This window comes from Homalodisca vitripennis, chromosome 1 (genome assembly GCF_021130785.1).
Source record: "Homalodisca vitripennis isolate AUS2020 chromosome 1, UT_GWSS_2.1, whole genome shotgun sequence".
Taxonomy (NCBI): Eukaryota; Metazoa; Arthropoda; class Insecta; order Hemiptera; family Cicadellidae; genus Homalodisca; species Homalodisca vitripennis.
Window position 1 is genome coordinate 185,320,553 of NC_060207.1, and position 17,707 is coordinate 185,338,259.

Genomic DNA, 17,707 nt, shown 5'->3' on the forward strand with positions numbered 1-17,707 from the left:
ACGTTTTCTACATGAAATCTGTATTTTTCTATTTTTTAAGTATTATAATGAAAAATTTTTCAATACCTGCATAAAGTGTTAAAGTCAATTGTTTTTAATGCAAAGACACATTGTTTTCCAAAATCTCTTCAGTTAGCATAAAATTTGAAACAGACTGTAATATTCCATTGTATACTAGAATTTAACTAAAACATGATCTACAAAGAGTATACAATGAGTTGATTATCTTGCATTTACAAGTATATAGTGTCAGCTTAGGATTACGGTTGAAGTTATTATATGAAATCAACACCATCACTGCTGCTCGATACTAACTAAAACCAACAACTCTTAATATAGCATCTGCCGCAGTCAACGTGTAAAACTACTGTACAATAATTGTCTAGCTACAATATAATATGTCAACAATGTAGCCAGGGAAATATTTTGGCGGGATCCTGATAACAACCGATATTTTCTTGTAGTGGACAGAGAGCAAGGCCCCATTTTGTTCCTTAAAAAGTTCTTTGTTGAGAACGATCTTTCAGCAGTACATGTCAGTAATACTGAATTATATAAATATATAAGTGTATTTAAGACTTCATCCAGCTGTTCACTTCCTCAAACCCATTAGACCAAAAAATTCAACAAATCACATTCCTAACACTTGAATTTCAAAGTTATTAGACTAAATTTTAAATTTAGATTAAAGGGATACCTCTACTTGCCATATATAAATTACTGCCATAACAAAATATTTTGTTTGTACCATTAGTCCTTAGAAGTCTAATTTCCTTAAAAAGGGGTTTATATAGACTCCTAGGATATTGTTAAGGAACACTTCAAAATTTAAGTTCTGGTTCCAGATGACTTTCCATTTGGAGGCCAGTTTGCCTTATCTCAAAGCAGTATTGTAGGATGGAAGGCGGAGATGCGCTTTCCATAAATTTCACGAATTACGTTAAGAATGGTACGGAATAATTAAATGTTTATGTTATGGTTCTTAATGATATCAATATTCAAAACCATGGAAACAAATTTTTTAATTTACAAAACAGTAATATTTAGGACAGAGCTCCATTGTAAACTAAAGTTTAGCCAAAAACATGGTCTATATAGAGCATACAATGAGTTGATGATTACCTCACATTTATATAGTGTCAGCATAGGATTACAGTGAAGTTTGACGAAGCTCTCTTGTGGTAAAGGCACTTGAGTAGTAGAAAAATTAAAGAAGTTGACATAATAACAAAAAATATTAATTTTGACGTGACAACGTCTTAAATTAGGTTGCGGCTCGGAGTCACTCATGAAAAAGTGTAACGCCCGGTAACGTTACGATGCCCGTCCAGTGGGTCCGCCGCACGGGATAAAGCAGATAACTGTGGGTCCGCCACACGGGATAAAGCAGATAACAGTAGGTCCGCCGCACGGGATAAAGCAGATAACTATGTTTATTCGTGAAAATGTGGAGTGCTTAGATTCGTCATTTACAACAACTACAACAATAAAGGTAAATAATTGTACACTGATATTTCATTATCGTAAACTATGATTGATTGATTAATTGTTAGATTGACACAAAAGTTGAGAAACTGAGTTTATAGGTTATGTCATACTATTGACAAATGTTGATAGTGTTAAGTAAATTATTAGTTTAAATCACTCTGCAATCAATCGTAATTCAGTCGATTGAGAAGAAACAGCGCGTATTGCTAGTCAAACATTTAAAATAACAAATTATAACCTCTAACCTGTCATAACAGTGCGACCAAACAAACGAACTAAACCGACCAATCACCACGCGCGGAGTTAGAATTTAACTGTGTTTAGCAAGAATTTCAAATTCCAATTTTAGTAAATGTTTTATTCAACTTTACCATTTACAATAACAAATTTTAATTAATTTCAAATTATGTACAATGTTTTAGTAAACAAAATATATTTCTATAGTTAAAATTTGTGCAATTCTTATTTTCATTCAATTCCTTGTTCCTATTGTGCAATTTAATAATATTCATATCAATAAATATTCTACCGAGAAAAAAGACGTTGTCACGTAAAATCTTCACCAGTAAAACCGACTTTACAGGCAACCATAATTTTTTTTTATTTATATGGTGAAGTATACTGTTTTGAAGTCTTATATAAAATTTAGTCAATTTTGGTTGGTGGGAAGTGAACAAAAAAGTTGTGAACAAATATTTTGGCTGGACAAAAATAAGAACCAATCTGAACGTCTTAGTTCAGCAGACATCACAATAATTTTGAAACATAACTAAAATTTAGTAGTCTAAAAAAAAATTCAATATATGTATTTTACTTTTTTATATCCATAAAATATACCTATAAATATATAAATGCAACACGTACTTCAATATTCACTGAAACTATTTTAACCCTTACCATGCGTATTATGGTAAATCTCGCAATCAAAGTTTTTATTTTTTGTCGTGAACTATAGTTCGTAAAACTGCCGATAGAGTGGGGTAGAATGTTGACCGAACCTCAAACAACGACTGCACTCCATTTATCGGCCACCCGTTACCGGTCCGAAACTGGTTGTCATAGCAACTGAATGCCATTCTGACCTGCAGACTGGGATTTCACAGCGTGGTGAGGGCGACAGTGCTGTTCACGAGACCTGCGCGTAAGCTTGTTCCTGTGTTGAGTTGCCTGATTTACATTTTTTCTGAACATTTCTTACAGTTATATTATTTCAAAAATTTTAACTTCAATTTAAAACACTTCATGCTTCGAAGTGTTTCATTCACAGAAAAATTATTGAAATTGGCAAATTCCATGTTTTATTTTGTTATACATTTTAATCTGTACAAAATACAAACATTAAAAAAATTCCCTTTTTATGTTTTTTATTCCTATAATAACTTCAGAAATATTAAATCAAATAGAACTTTAACCAAATTTAAAATGTATTTCTTATACTAATAGCACGCTAGGGGAAATGTAGGAATTTGTATTCAGCGCTCTAAGGGTTAAAGAATATTAAGCACTAATGAACAAAATATTGCATTAGAAGATTTAAATAAATGGCACCATTATCATAGTACAACTGAGTAAAGACGTTGAAGTGATACTAAGGAAATTACTCATCAACATTTTTGTATCGTAAATCTGTGACATCATAGTCGACATAGAGAAATAAAAATCACACTGCAAACCAACGGAATCTCCATTGATGCCAGTTGAGACAAGGCCTAATCGACAGAAGATCTATTAATTGCCAGTTAAAGGGTTAAATGAAAATACTCCACTTCCTTTTTCTTAGTAAGGTTTACTCAATTAAACAGAACTCATCTAAACCCAATCAAAATTGAGGTTTGTCCTGGTTTAAAAAAAACTTTTAAAAGAGATTTGTAGAGTTTCCACAAACTACATGCACAAACACATATGCATATATAACACATTCTATGAGGATCGGTTTACATTTCATCTTTATGTGCTAATGTATTTTTTCAAGAATGACCCTAATATTCCTAATTGCTTTCACTCATAAAGAGGAACACAATTAGTGTTTCATGTACAGATATAAACAATAACAAAATTCTTAAAATAAAAATTAAACCACAACAAAATTTATCATGAATAAAATTTATTCACAACTAAAATTATTTTATAAACATATATGTACAAAATGCTTAATATACTATGGTAGAGTACGTGGAGGGGAAGAAAGAATATCCGTCTAGTCACTGTCACTTTCACCCGACTCATACTCTCCGACATCGATGCTGAACTTGTACTCCTGGTCACACCCGAGGTAGGCATCGCTCATGAAGTACAGTGTGTACGAGTGGTGGCCTGTCAACAGAGATTATTTACAGAAACTTAAAAAAGCTGGCAGATCTAGAAATTAATAGTGTTTAACAAAAGAATTAATGTTGAAAATGTTTTCATTACTTTGTTTCTACAGCAGCTGATTGGAAAAATAATTCATTGCTAATACATTAGCTTTTCTTAAGTACATCTGGTCTATTTTCACTGTAATATAACTATATATTATGTGATTTGAATAGATTGAGATTAGATCTGGTAAGTAAAGAACAGAATGTAGAAACAAATACTAAAACTGAACTTTTGGATTACAAATTATAAATATTCCTTTGTTATATTTATGTAGGGGTATTAAATTATTTTTTTGAGTTACATTTTCAATAGAAAATTAATTTTTAATTTTCTACCAGCAGCGGTTTAATGCAACCATTAAGGCAATTTTGTATGTGTTATCTTCAAGTGGTTATCAAATGTACAACATCATAACACAGACGTTTTCTATGATTTCACATTCGGAAACCTGTTCAACACTCTAAATCTGTAAATAAATAATGTTTCATAATAATTTGTTAAAAAATTGAAATTAATTTTTAGTTTTGATATTATTATTAATTTCTAGGTTACAGGCTGTTCAAAATAACTTACCTGAAAAAAACAAAAACAATATTTTTATCACTATACTAACAATGTATATGATTTAGGAAATTTGTTTATTTTTATATCCCGACAAATAAAAATGGCTGAAGATAACAATGTAAATTTTTACTGTATGTATACAGTTTTTGCTACAATAAGTGCCATGGTTTTTAATGACGTTCAATTTATGAAAAAGATTTTTGCATCATAACAAATTATTTAAGGGAAATACAATTTTTGCAAATAAAACTTATTCCCTCGTCATTTTTTTATATACTATGTAAAAATTTTTATTTTTATTTTCAGCAGTTTTTACTCCGGCCTGATTACAATATGCTATTATATTTATGGTGAAAAGAAAAATAGGTAGCCAATCATTTAAATTTATAAGAATTAATTTAAATAGATTCCAAAATTGGAAATTGGAATACGTTAATATTTAACAAATTAGGTTGTGTTAACACCAAAAACTGCTTACCTGGATTGGGAGCAACAAAATCCAGCTTTACTTTGGCTTTCTGCTGGAGAGTTAACCTCTTGATGGAGAGTAGAGAGTTGGCCTTGGGGTCTCCAATCACCACCCACCACCCCTCTTCACGTTTCTGTGGAAGTCAACAAGTAGTTGTCATTAAATAGATCAATTACTTTATTAAACTAAGTACATACTGTAACTATAAGCATGAAACATATTATACAAAATATCATAATGTGTTTTCACAATAAGAAGTGAAAACAAACTGTAGCAAAAGTTAATCATTATATCTCAAGAAATGATAACCCGTCATCTTTTTGTGTTTAATAGAGCATTGTAATTCACACAATTTATCAACAATATTTCTGTCAGTGTTAACCCATTGACACACTATGATGAGAGTAAACCACTGACAGTAGTGTTATTACAATCGTGTTCTGACAGTCTCGCCATGAACCTTTGAGTGCAGAGTTGCAACTATTGTCTACGAGATAGCAGCATTGAACACGCTGTGAACTCTTCCTAATCTTATCCATCCTATATTGAAAGGTTCTGGTTGGCATGATATTACTTTCCCTTTTTTGTAGCCAGCTGATATTTTATGTTTTCTTGAAAGTGGAGGTACTGCATGTTTGTAAATTAGGGAAAGCTAGATATTGCTTATCATGGTTATTGTGAACAATACTACATAACGTAGCTATGGTGGGCAGGGTTGGTTCAATGTGAATGTTGAGTTTAGCTCCAATTCACCTTCCTCTAAGTACAGCGTTTGGAATCCAAATCTGTCACATACTTGATTCCTGAAATCTGGAGTCATGTTTATCTGAAGAGATCCAAAAAAGTCTGTGGCGAAGAAGCTCAAAACGAACTCTTTACATTGTTTTGACATCAGACACCTAAATTATATTCTTTGTTTGAAGGTTATTTTTGGCTATGGAAGGATTGTGAAGGAAACAGGATTTTTCCGGACATTTGCCATCGTTGAGTGAAACAAGAAATCAGTAACACTACGTTTCGAGATCTGCAATCTGATCTCTTCTTCAGGTAAAGAACTAACCTAATCCTGTTTCCTAAATTATACATGTGATAGACAATGATAGCCTCTTTACCTAAATTACACTATTTATATATTTTGTAATCTAGGTGTTTCTGATGTCGAAACGATGTAAAGAGTTCGTTTTGAGCTTCAGACTAAGTACAGACTCAAGATTCAAAAAATCAAGTTTCTGACAGTGTCAGATTCCAGATGCTGCACTAAAAGAAAGGTGAACTAAACGTAACTCAACAGTCACACGAAAATAATACTGTTTCTCTGAAACTTATTTTGAGATGACATTCTATACTTACAATTATATATATATATATATATATATATATATATATATATATATATATATATATATATATATATATATGTCAATACGATATACATACATGTTGTTACCTATAAACACGACTTTGTGATAAATTGTATACACATGACAGAGTACTTTGGGTTATTTTGAAGCAATTATAATTTGGAGTTGTTTTAATATATACCCAAAAAAATCTGAAAATCCTTTCATGAAGACCACGCACCTGAGGGAAGAATGGGGCAATGACAGGACCAGTGACTTCATCCTCCCGCTCCAGAGACACAACAACGTTGACTGATGAGCCGGAGCTGATTCGGTCCTTGTTCTGGACCTCGTAGCTCAGCTCAATGTTGGGGTAGCGATTACAGAACCTGGCCACATCGGTCATCTGCGCCTCACTGAGCTGCAGCAGCTTGATGCGGTCCTGATCCTCCAGCTCCATCATATCGAACACTGTCTCCACACCCTACACAACAGACAAGTGCACTTGTTAGACAAACACAGACCGAGATCTAGGTCTGGCAAATACCTGCGGGTTTCCTTACACAGTACAACAAAATTAATCTTTTGCAATTGGTAATTTGGTACCACCAATCAGCCGATAATTAACGATGCAGCGAGTCTTCACAGATTCGATTGCCAAATCCCATTTAGCAATTCTCGAATCTGAATCTTTATTAACATTCGGTGGATTTGAGATTCAGCTATGACACATCATTAATTATAATCATTATGCCATTAAAACTGATATTTTAAACAAAACAAAAATCTGTGACATTTTGGTAACTTTCGTGACCCCTCATTAAAATCAATGACTTTTCCAAGACTGTGACCAGTAAACACTCTGATTTATTCCCTTGAACAGTTTGGTTCAAAAGAACACATATTCTATTCTTTCTGTTACATACAGGTACAAATCTCAAAAGCAATTCTAGCTTGTAAATTTTCTAACAATAAATCAATTGTTCACGATTTGATAATATGTTATAACCACATGAGGTTGTCGTTAAGTATGTACCTTGTCAGTGCACCGCTTGATGATGTCCGCAGTGAAGTGAGGCAGCTGCTTGAGGTAGGAGTCCTTGCTCCACATGGCTTGAGTGACCATCTGTGCCAGCTCCATGGCAGCTACCGCAGGCGACAGCCAACCGTTAGAGCTCAGCACGTCCACACAAGCTTGGATCAGTCGTATAGCCTACATACAACCAACACACCATCAGGAATGTTTTTCCACAACAGTATAATTTACAACATTAAAAATAAAAATGATTTCAATAATAAAAATGATTTCAATATAAACCCTTTATAAATTTAATCACAATTTAATCAACAAGTTAATCACACAATTATTTTTTATACAGTTTGTATAGTAGTTAATAAAACCTTTAGCTGGAACTGTATTGAAACCATTATTAAAGACACAAAGAAAAAACCTTTAATCTGTTTTTCTACACCCTCAAGCTGGTGACCACATGTATAGTGTTCCTGTACTAGGGAAACCTCACATGAGTGTTTTTTTTCTACGAAACTTTTGTGTCATAGATATGCACAATTTGAATTCTGACTATGCTATAATGACACCACTGCATTTTGCTGTACCTTGCCCAGTATCATCTCTGTGTCGCCCTGCAGCTCGGCCCCCAGCTGTAGCCGAGACAGATGGGCCTGTAGCAGCAGGTTGACCTTGACGTGGGGGTCGTTGTAGCGAGGACTGCCAGCCAGCTTGTTGGGCAGACGGGTGGCAAGACTCCGCAGCAGCTGATCCTCTCTGTGTCTCACCGGCACTGCCTCGTACTCTGCAGCCGACGAGATGATCTCCAGCAGTCCTCTGATCTTTGTCTTGTTGTTCAGCGACAGTGAGAACAGTTCTGGTCACAAACATTTATATTAGTTTCACACAATAATGACATTGTTCTGGTTGTGATACGGGAAAAGTGCTGGAGTTACTAGCAGGGTGATTACACCAGGGGACACAGGCTACATGGGGCACAATAACAAATCTAATTAACTGTAGTATTTGAATAGATTAGGAGACTTTCATTTACTAACAACAATAACAAATTATTGTATTTTCAAATTAAAATTTTACAACCTGAAGATAGTAAAATTTTCCTTATAAATCTGAATTTTCCTCCATACCAATAAAATTACAAGTTAAGCTACAAAGCGGATAAGTTCATTGTCTTTAGTAAAAATAACTTTAATTAAATAATTGCCATGAATACATTAATATTTAAGCATGTATCATCTTATTTTTTATAGACATTTCTGTATCACCAATCTTTCTGAATAACTTTTAAGACAATACAATTTTTCACAGTTGGTTATTTATTAACAGATTTAAAACCAGATAAAAAGTGTAAACGCACAAAAATAATTCGTAAATACTTTTTATAGTAAAGTCACAACAGCAAAATCTAGCATATAAGGGTTTTAGAGAAGGGTTATTTTATTATTGTATATATTTTTCAATGTTTATAATACCAAAATATTTAGAAAACCGTTTACTGTCTTTTCTTGCTACTACCTTTGACAATAAAATTTACTATTGGACACAAGGCACTTTGATTGTGAATTTTTTGGGGTACAAGATTACGATATGTGATATAATACATAAAGAAATAAAATATCAGTATTCACTAATACAAACAACAATAGAATAAGTTTTTCCAAAACAACTTTAATTTGTAAGGTCAATGCCATTAAAATATATGTAACAAACATTAAATTATGTTAAATGATTTGTTTTCGTAACCTTAGTTTTTTATTGTAAGAAATAGGCTAAACACTTATAATTTGAATTCTGGCTGTAAAAACATAAATTCTTGGAGGGAGTAAACAGCTGTTACACAAAACACCAGTAAACTGTTGCTTGATTAATTTTTGCCACCTGGTCTTTATACACATTAAACAGCCGATTGGTCCAAAAAGAATGAAATGTGGTCCATACATTTTGCCACACCTTCATTCTTCAAGAAGTTTCTAGTTCAATTCTCCAGTTTCACAAATCAATAAAGAGCTATGTAAAACTAATTTTTCTTTGTATCTTCTAATGCTTACCAATGGTAGTGTAGTTAATGTAATAGTATGCAGCAATCATCCCCAAGTTCAAGGGTAGACAGTCCATCTCGTCCTCAATGCTGATGCACTACACAAAAAACAATTTATTTTAAAAAATATCACTGACAACCTAAAACAATTTGACTATTTGAAACACACTAACAATAAATAGCTTGGACTAACTGCAGACTTCAATGGAAGAGCTGTTATTTGAAACTATGTTTCCAAACTGTTACTAAATACTGATTTAAACCATAAATTGACTTGATGTGTTAGATAAGTTAAATGTTCAAGACCCAAGACTGACCTTGGAATGTTCAAGATCCTGCAGTGTGTTCTCCACCAGTTCGGACAGATGGTCGGAGAGGTGCCTGTGTGTGATCCCCTGCAGGTTGTAGTAGTTAGGGTTCTGAGTAAGTCGACGATAGATGAAGGTCCACGTCAGGTAATCCACTGCATCCTGTTTGTTCTCTATTGTCTTTGTCACGATCTCGGCGTTGAAGTGATCATGCAGCCGGTGGTCAAGGTGGCTCTGCAGTAACACATCAAATATATATTAAAATATAGTTACTATAAAAATATTTTTAAACTATCTGGCTATTTAAACTGTTTTAAAATATATTATATGATACAATAGATTTTGTTCTTTTTGTCTGCTGACATATTGGACTTTCTACATTGTGCAACTTAAAAACTTATATGGTAATGTACATAAATATTTAAATAAAAGAAAAATTGTTTCTTTTATGGAGTTCTAGCTATTGAGATGTGCTATGCTCTGATTCAAGATAAAATTATTATTCTGTATTTGTAGGTGATTTTATTGCAGGTGAAAATATTTAGTTGCAAAACTAAAGGTATTTATATGAAATAAAGTGAACTGTCTGATGTACTATAAACGTGGAAGAAACAACATGATTCTAGTTATTTATATAGATATAGCATGAGAGAAGACCAAAAATTGACCTTTTTTGCCTGAACCCCTTTCAGGTAAATTATGAAGTCACACACAAGTTTATGTTATTATCTACTAATCTTCCTCCCACAAGGTAGCAGAAAATTGATTAATTTGGTAAAAAAATTGTAGATTTTGTGTTTTGTTGTGATTGTCTTATGGTGAGATAAAAACATGATACATGTAAGTAGGTCAATAATATATGTACGTCAGACTAAAGCTAGTGTTTGATTAAAAATTAATGCCTTTAGAGACAGTTATTGTGTTTAGTAAACAAACTTTAAATGAATGCTAAAGTAACTAAATGAAATCAATTTGCTCACTAAAATATTAAATTTTATAAAAAAATAAAACAGGCATTGTAGAATAACAGTGTTTTTGTTCCTACAACAATCAATTTCAAAATAATGTTTCTTGTGCTTTTAAGGGTCTATAATAATGTTATTAATTAATTATGGCCTGTTCATTATTTTCATTTCCTAAAACAGAATTTTAATTATTAAAACAAAATTTATATAATATGTAAAAAATTGTTGTAGAACAGATTCAAAAACATTAAGTGGCCAATGATTTTAATAAATTTTCTAACCTCAACTGGAAGTGATTCATTCAAAAACTTTTTGAAGAAGTCTTTTTTGCAGCTCTGACACATGAGGACACATTTGGCATCATCATCTTCCAGAGGCCTGTCTGCCCTGCCCACCATCTGTAGGACATCTGTGATGGGGTAGTCTTCATATCTGTAAACAAACCTCTTCTTTAAGATTTAAACAAAATTGAAATTCAAGATCAGATAATGTAGGGACAGAATAAAACAAAAATAACTGGTTAAATAAGTCAACCACACAACAACGGAGTAGGTTCCTGACGTAACAGAGAACCCATACCTGGTAGATTATTGAGAGTTCTCCATGTTGTTACCTTACCATATACTACAGGACAGATCTTCCACATATTTCTCTCTAAGTGAGTATTGCGAAAACAGTATTTTTAGAGCAATTTTGCTTCCTCTTTGTTTTTTGTCATTTACGATTTAATTAAATTAGTAGATATTAATCATCTCCAGTTATGAAATTTTCTTCATATTTGGAAAAAAATACCACAGAATCTGACTGACAGTTTTCTAATCTTAGAATTACCAGACTAAGAAATGTTCAATATTTCAAAACACATGTTATTCTCTTAAAAATCAGTAAAATTAATTATGTAATAGTATTATAAATGTGTCTCACTATCTTAAATTTGTTTATCAATTTTAATTATTTTTTTTTCATTGTTTGAGAATTTCTGAATTTTGTTCCATTTTGATCAATAATATTATTTTATCTAATTTTGGTATAGAATGTAGCTTTTTAAAGAATTTGAAGTTCACAAAGCAAACCGTAGCAATAGCATATTTTGTATTCTGAGTTTAATTATATAAGTATAACCATGAAAACTTTTGTTTGAATAAAATGATAGGCATGATGGAGAATGATAGGCAGTATTATAATGGAGAACGGAATTAACCCCGAAAGAATGGAAAGAGGCAGTTATTGTACCTATTCACAAAAAAGGCGACAAACTGGACTGTAAAAACTATAGAGGTATATCTGTACTTAACACAACCTACAAAATATTATCCAAGCTAATATTGAATAGACTCAAAGAGTATGCGGATAGAAACATTGAAGATCATCAAGCAGGCTTCATGAAAGAAAGATCTACAATAGACCAGATATTTATAATGAAAGAGCTAGCTTCTAAATACTATGAATACAATAAGGATCTGTATATAATATTTATAGACTTTAAAAAAGCATACAATAGTATCTCTAGAAGTAGTCTATGGAACATTTTGAAAAGGTTTAGTATCCTAAATAAACTGATAAGTCTAGCAAGACTCTGTGTAAGCAGCTCCAAAGGAAAAGTACAGGTGGGAAAGGAGTACACAAACTTGTTTAATATAAATACAGGAGTGAGGCAAGGTGATGGAATATTACCAATTCTATTCAACTTTGCTCTGGAAGAAGCACTAAAAAAGATAAAGGGGATGCCTGAAGGAGTAAAATAGGGAGATAAGTTCAATATCCTGGCATTTGCAGATGATGTAGCCATTCTAGCTGAGAGAAAGAGGGACTTAAACAGACTAGTAGAAGCCTTTTTAGTTGAGGCTGCAAAAGTAGGATTACAAATAAACGAAGACAAGACGCACTACATGAAAATAAGCAGAAGAATGGAACAGGAAGGAGAAAAGCTAGAAGTACTCAACCATGAATTCAAGGCTACAAAGGAATTGAAGTATTTAGGAGTGACGATAACACATGACAATAGAGAAGAAGTTGAAGTCCAATGTAGATTAGCAGCAGCAGATAGAACATACTGGAGCCTTGCAAAACCTCTCAAAAGCAAACTATTAATGAGAAAGTTAAATTAAGAATTTACAAAACCATGATCTTGCCAGTTTTGATGTACGGGTCAAAAGTATGGGCACTCACAAAGAAATCCCAAAAAAAAGTTAACAACCTTTGAAAACAAAATACTAAGAAGAATTTTTGGACCAGTTCAAGAAGGAGACATATGGCGGATCAGGAAGAACAGAGAATTAAGAGAAATATACCAAGATCCCGATGTGATTGCACTGATCAGGAGTAAAAGAATGAGATGGATGGGCCATGTTGCCCATAGGGGAGAAGATAAAATGATAAAGAAGGTGTGGCGAGGGGAACCAGAGGGAGTGAGGCCATTGGGCAGACCTAGGATGCGATGGAGAGATCAGGTGGAGAAGGATTTAAGAACGATTGGCGCTACACTGGAAGTGGCTCAAGATAGAGGAAGTTGGAGAGACATTGTTGGCGAGGTCAAAAACCATCTGGGTTTCGAGTGGCCACAGGAGTAAGTAAGTAAGTAAAATGATAGGCATACAGTGTCAATTTACTAATTACAGTCCTAAATTTCTTTATTCCTAGTAATTAATTCTTTAATCTAAATCATATTAAAATCGATATTATTTTCAATGCAATAAATAACATTCAAATAATAATTTGGGAGTTGTTAAATACTCACGCGTGGATCTTGCCATTGTAGAACTGTGTGTCCATGATGACGACAAGATGGGCAAAGATGTTGAGTGCCCAGCAGAGGTTACGGGTGACCACCGCCACCTGGACTGCCCCAGAGTCGAACAGCTGCTCCACCAGGCGGTGGTCACTCTTCGACAACCCCTCATGGATGTAGGCCACACCTTGTGATAGTGTCTCCTTTAGTGTCTGTACAGCCAACAAAAACATTTCTTTAACCAGAAATCGACTTGAAAAATAGTTCTTACAAATCACTAAAGAATAATAGGTAGATAATTCTTAAAACCAAGTATCAGAACCACCTTAAATACTAAACTATTTATGATACTTAAATTAGGAAGTAAAATCAGTGTAAAAAGTATTGTTTGAATATTTAAACAACTGACGTAAACACAACTGTTACAACTATAGCTAAAAATTTAGTTTCAGTTGTTTTATTATACCAAGAACAAGTTTTTTGACAGAGCAAGTAAGTCCAAGGAAGAGTACAAGAATCCTACCTTATCAGCCATTCTGTCCAGGAAAGGTTTGATGTCTTCTTCCTCAGCATGGAAGAAGCGGTTGGGTTGTCCCTCAGCTGCTGTGAAGGTCAAGAGGTCGATAGCTGTGAGCCGAGCTTGTTTCCGGGTGGGCACAAACACGATGGCAGGCTTGTGTGGACTGTGTTTTAGTATAGCATTGTACACGGGTTTCCCCATAGCTATTAGCCGTGACGCATTGTGCGTAATGTTAAATCCCTGTAAAATGTTACAACCAATTTGTTTATGAGAATAAAAATGTACTAAACACAGCGTCAATGCAAAAAATATTTATTTAGTTTATAAAGCTAGTGATGTTCATTTGTAATAAACTAAAAATAAATTATTAGGGAGGATATTTCTGGCAACTAATCAAATGGTTCCTTTAACTCAATACAAGAGTGAATTCCTTTCATAAGTCCAAATTTCAATACTCATTAGAATTAATTCCTTAATCTTCTGAAACCTTTCCAAATCACATTAAAATCTATGACATTCTCAGTGATCCAGATTTCATAGAAAGGAGATATATTTTAAACCTATAAAAGCTAAAATATTTTTAAGCTGGTATTGTTATAACAAAATTTTTAAATTTCAACAATACTTGTCTACAATGTTTGTGCTAACTTACAACTCAAGAGACGTCACTAGACTACGGCAGACATTAAGAAAGTGACTAGCCAACCTGGATATCTTAAATTATCTCATAATGTATCTTCATTTAAAATTACGTGCCCACAGATTACATGTAGGATCAAAATATTACAATTTTGCATTAGGACTATTTTATTAATGGCACTTATAGACGTTTTGGTTCATTATGTTATTAATTTCTAACATCCAGAAAAGAAAAAGACTGACCTGAACATGCAGCTCCAGTGGCACAGGTCGCACACTAGGGTGAAAGTTGAAGGTAGTGTTGGGACTGCAGCCCAGCCACTGTGCAGCGTCACGCGCGTCTGCCAGCGAAGAAGAGAGAGCAATGATCCTTACTTGCTTGTCGAGCTGTGATGAGATGTAGCGCATACGCGAGCAAACTACCTCCAGTACAGGCCCATCCTCACCACCAATTTGCTGTTAACAATTTTATTAGCTATAAAACAGTTCAATTTTACTCATTTTTCTAGATATTACATTTGAAAATATCTAGTGAATTGAACCTGATACTTTAATAATTAACTCATATGATTCCTAATATTAAATTCTGGAATTGGGAGATAGAGCTATGGAGATAGATATCATGGATCGGGAACCATGATTGCTAAGATTGAGCTAAGTGTCTTTTCCAAAGTCAAAATGTTTAAATATATATCCTCTCGCAATAGTACATGTTTACCTAACTAAAAAAAATATAAAAAACAAATACAAATATAAGTATATAATAAATAAAATATAGGAAACAAATGGAAATCATAAAAAGGATTTTTTGAGGATGCAATAACTCTGATTAAAAAAAATCTAACATTGTTCTATGATCAAGATTATCAAACCACAGACAACCAAAATACACAGAAATTGGAGAAAATATGGATTAAATATCAAGTCATAAGCAACTTGGTTTCCCAGCAAGGATTTCACCCTTTAATGCTCATTTGTTCCTGTAACAAAAGTATTTTAAGACAGATACTTTACTCAAATTGCATAAATATTTCCATAAAATGGGATAGGTTAACTTTGCCTATTCTCCAAAATGGACATTCTACTTTGTTGTAATAACTCTTTATATTATACAAGACAAAAGCTCGACCTTTCTGCTAGAACTTTACTATCATGTCTAAAAGCAATTATGAATTCTAGGAGTATAAATGGTGCACACAATAACTCCTTTACAAAGAAATAAACTTCTATCAGTAAAAAAATCTTTATGCAGAATAAAAATCAATGAAATAAAGGTTGCTTACTTGAAGTTCATCCACAATGAACAACTGTACGTTTTGTACGTTCTTCCTCTGTTTCCACCTTCTCGAGAGAACATCCCATTTTTCAGCAGTGGTGATAATTATCTGGCCTTTGGCCAAGAGCTGCAAAAACCCAAAAACTGTAAAGCACAAATTCTACACTTTATGCTACACACACTATATTGTATACTATACATATTTATAATGTAGTGCCAAATTTAGCAGCCGGTTACCTTGAGATCGGTGCCTGTCTCGCCAGTTAACATGACCACCTTCTTGCCCAAGGTATTGCCAAACTTGTGGTGCCAGTCAGCGAACACGATCTCTGCCAGGGGTTCCTTGGGTACCAGATACACACAGCGGCCATCCGTGTGCTGAGTCAACAACCGCAGCACTGCAAACTCTGCTATGGCCGTCTTACCTGTTCACACCAAACAGAATTCCTTCAGTAATTGGTTTCACAGTTTAATATTTATTTTACTCTTACTTAGATTACATTGAAATAAAAATATAAAAATATTTATGTCAGTTTGACATGGAGGTTTTATTATAGTGATTTCAGAATATTATATACCATTAACTAGTTACAAAATGAGTACACTGACCAGAGCCGGTAGGGGCGCCCACAAATATGTTGTCATCACTGTTGTACACAGCGTTAAACACCTGTGTCTGGATAGGGTTGAACTGTGGGAACTTCTCTGCGTACATGGCTTCGAACTGGTGGTTCCGTAGAGCTGTTACCTGCACAACAATCACACTATTAGTTAGTGACACAACAAACAAATTTAACAAAAACTGAAGTGAAACAATGTGTTTTTTATAACAATCTAAATCAATACTTTTGTGTTCATTCTGAATGAATAAATCAAATGTTTATTCAAAACAATAAAGTACTTTTACAATTCAATATAATAAAAGCATAACTGAATAAATAGGAAAGAGAAATATAAAATTTGTAAATTGTTTATATAAAATATACTTATATAGAAACAAGCTGCTATATTTAATTTTATTTATTTTTTCACTAAGTATATGTGAGAAATTCACATATACAATATGATCACATGGTGACGATTCATCATTACTACCTCCTATTTTATACTCCTTCGTTTATATATCTGTGTCTTTCAATGTGTCGACATAACATTGTATATACCTAATAATTTCCCTTTTTGTGATGTTTGGAAAATAAATGTATCCAATTCAGAAAAACAACAAACAATTACCAACCAGTGCTACCGTGGGGTAGACAGCCTGTTATTGCAGGTCTGAAGTCTGCGGTGCACGAACTTTCATTATGAGACCACGAGTTTGTCAGTCACAAGGTCAGTTCGGTAAAATCAAAATATAAACCAAAGTAACTTTCATCTGAACCTTATTTTTATCTTTGTTTATCCTTTTAGAAAAAAACATGGCTAAGGATGCCACGCTATTTAAAAAGAATTTACAATGCTACCAATAATAAACGCACCCAACTAATGGCGATGCGCAAAAATAAATATAAAAGTATGAATTATAGCTAAATATTATTTGTTAAAATAGAGTAATCCTAATAATATTATAAATGTGCAAGTAACTGTTTCTTTGTTTTGTTTCCATCTATAATCTATTCATATAGGTCTCTAAAGTTGGGAAATATTAGTTGAAAGAAACAGGCTCTTTCAACTAATGTAATCACCTGTTATGTGTAAACTTTATTAACTGACTCGGGGATATTCAGACACCAAACATCTGGAGACTGGTGGCAATATTACTTCAGACAAGGTTTGGATGTGACCGTGATATCAAAACATAACCTCAAATTCCTGATTTCAACCTATGTAATCTGAGAACTAATCGTACCATTATGAGGAGCAATCATTGACAGACTAAACTGAGACGATAGGTTGGCCACCTTTAATTGTCCAATGAATCGTTGAATGGAAATGTGTGGAAGTGTGTGAGAGTGTGCATTACGCATGTAAAGTGAAAACATTA

General features: G+C 33.3%; 1 protein-coding gene across 1 annotated transcript in view; it reads right to left on the minus strand.

The window, feature by feature from the left end:
* Window positions 1–3,575: 3,575 nt before the first annotated feature.
* Window positions 3,576–17,707, minus strand: part of LOC124352886 (putative U5 small nuclear ribonucleoprotein 200 kDa helicase) — a 36,408-nt gene continuing 22,276 nt past the window's right edge. Inside the window, exons 25-38 of the mRNA XM_046802606.1 lie at window positions 16,333–16,471; window positions 15,961–16,148; window positions 15,731–15,850; window positions 14,691–14,903; window positions 13,812–14,048; window positions 13,298–13,500; window positions 10,842–10,992; window positions 9,605–9,829; window positions 9,298–9,385; window positions 7,837–8,105; window positions 7,256–7,432; window positions 6,461–6,703; window positions 4,889–5,012; window positions 3,576–3,801 (exon numbers count right to left, since the gene is read on the minus strand). Coding sequence (XP_046658562.1) covers window positions 3,686–3,801; window positions 4,889–5,012; window positions 6,461–6,703; window positions 7,256–7,432; window positions 7,837–8,105; window positions 9,298–9,385; window positions 9,605–9,829; window positions 10,842–10,992; window positions 13,298–13,500; window positions 13,812–14,048; window positions 14,691–14,903; window positions 15,731–15,850; window positions 15,961–16,148; window positions 16,333–16,471 — 2,493 coding nt within the window. The 3' untranslated portion in view covers window positions 3,576–3,685. The remainder of the gene's footprint in view (window positions 3,802–4,888; window positions 5,013–6,460; window positions 6,704–7,255; window positions 7,433–7,836; window positions 8,106–9,297; window positions 9,386–9,604; window positions 9,830–10,841; window positions 10,993–13,297; window positions 13,501–13,811; window positions 14,049–14,690; window positions 14,904–15,730; window positions 15,851–15,960; window positions 16,149–16,332; window positions 16,472–17,707) is intronic.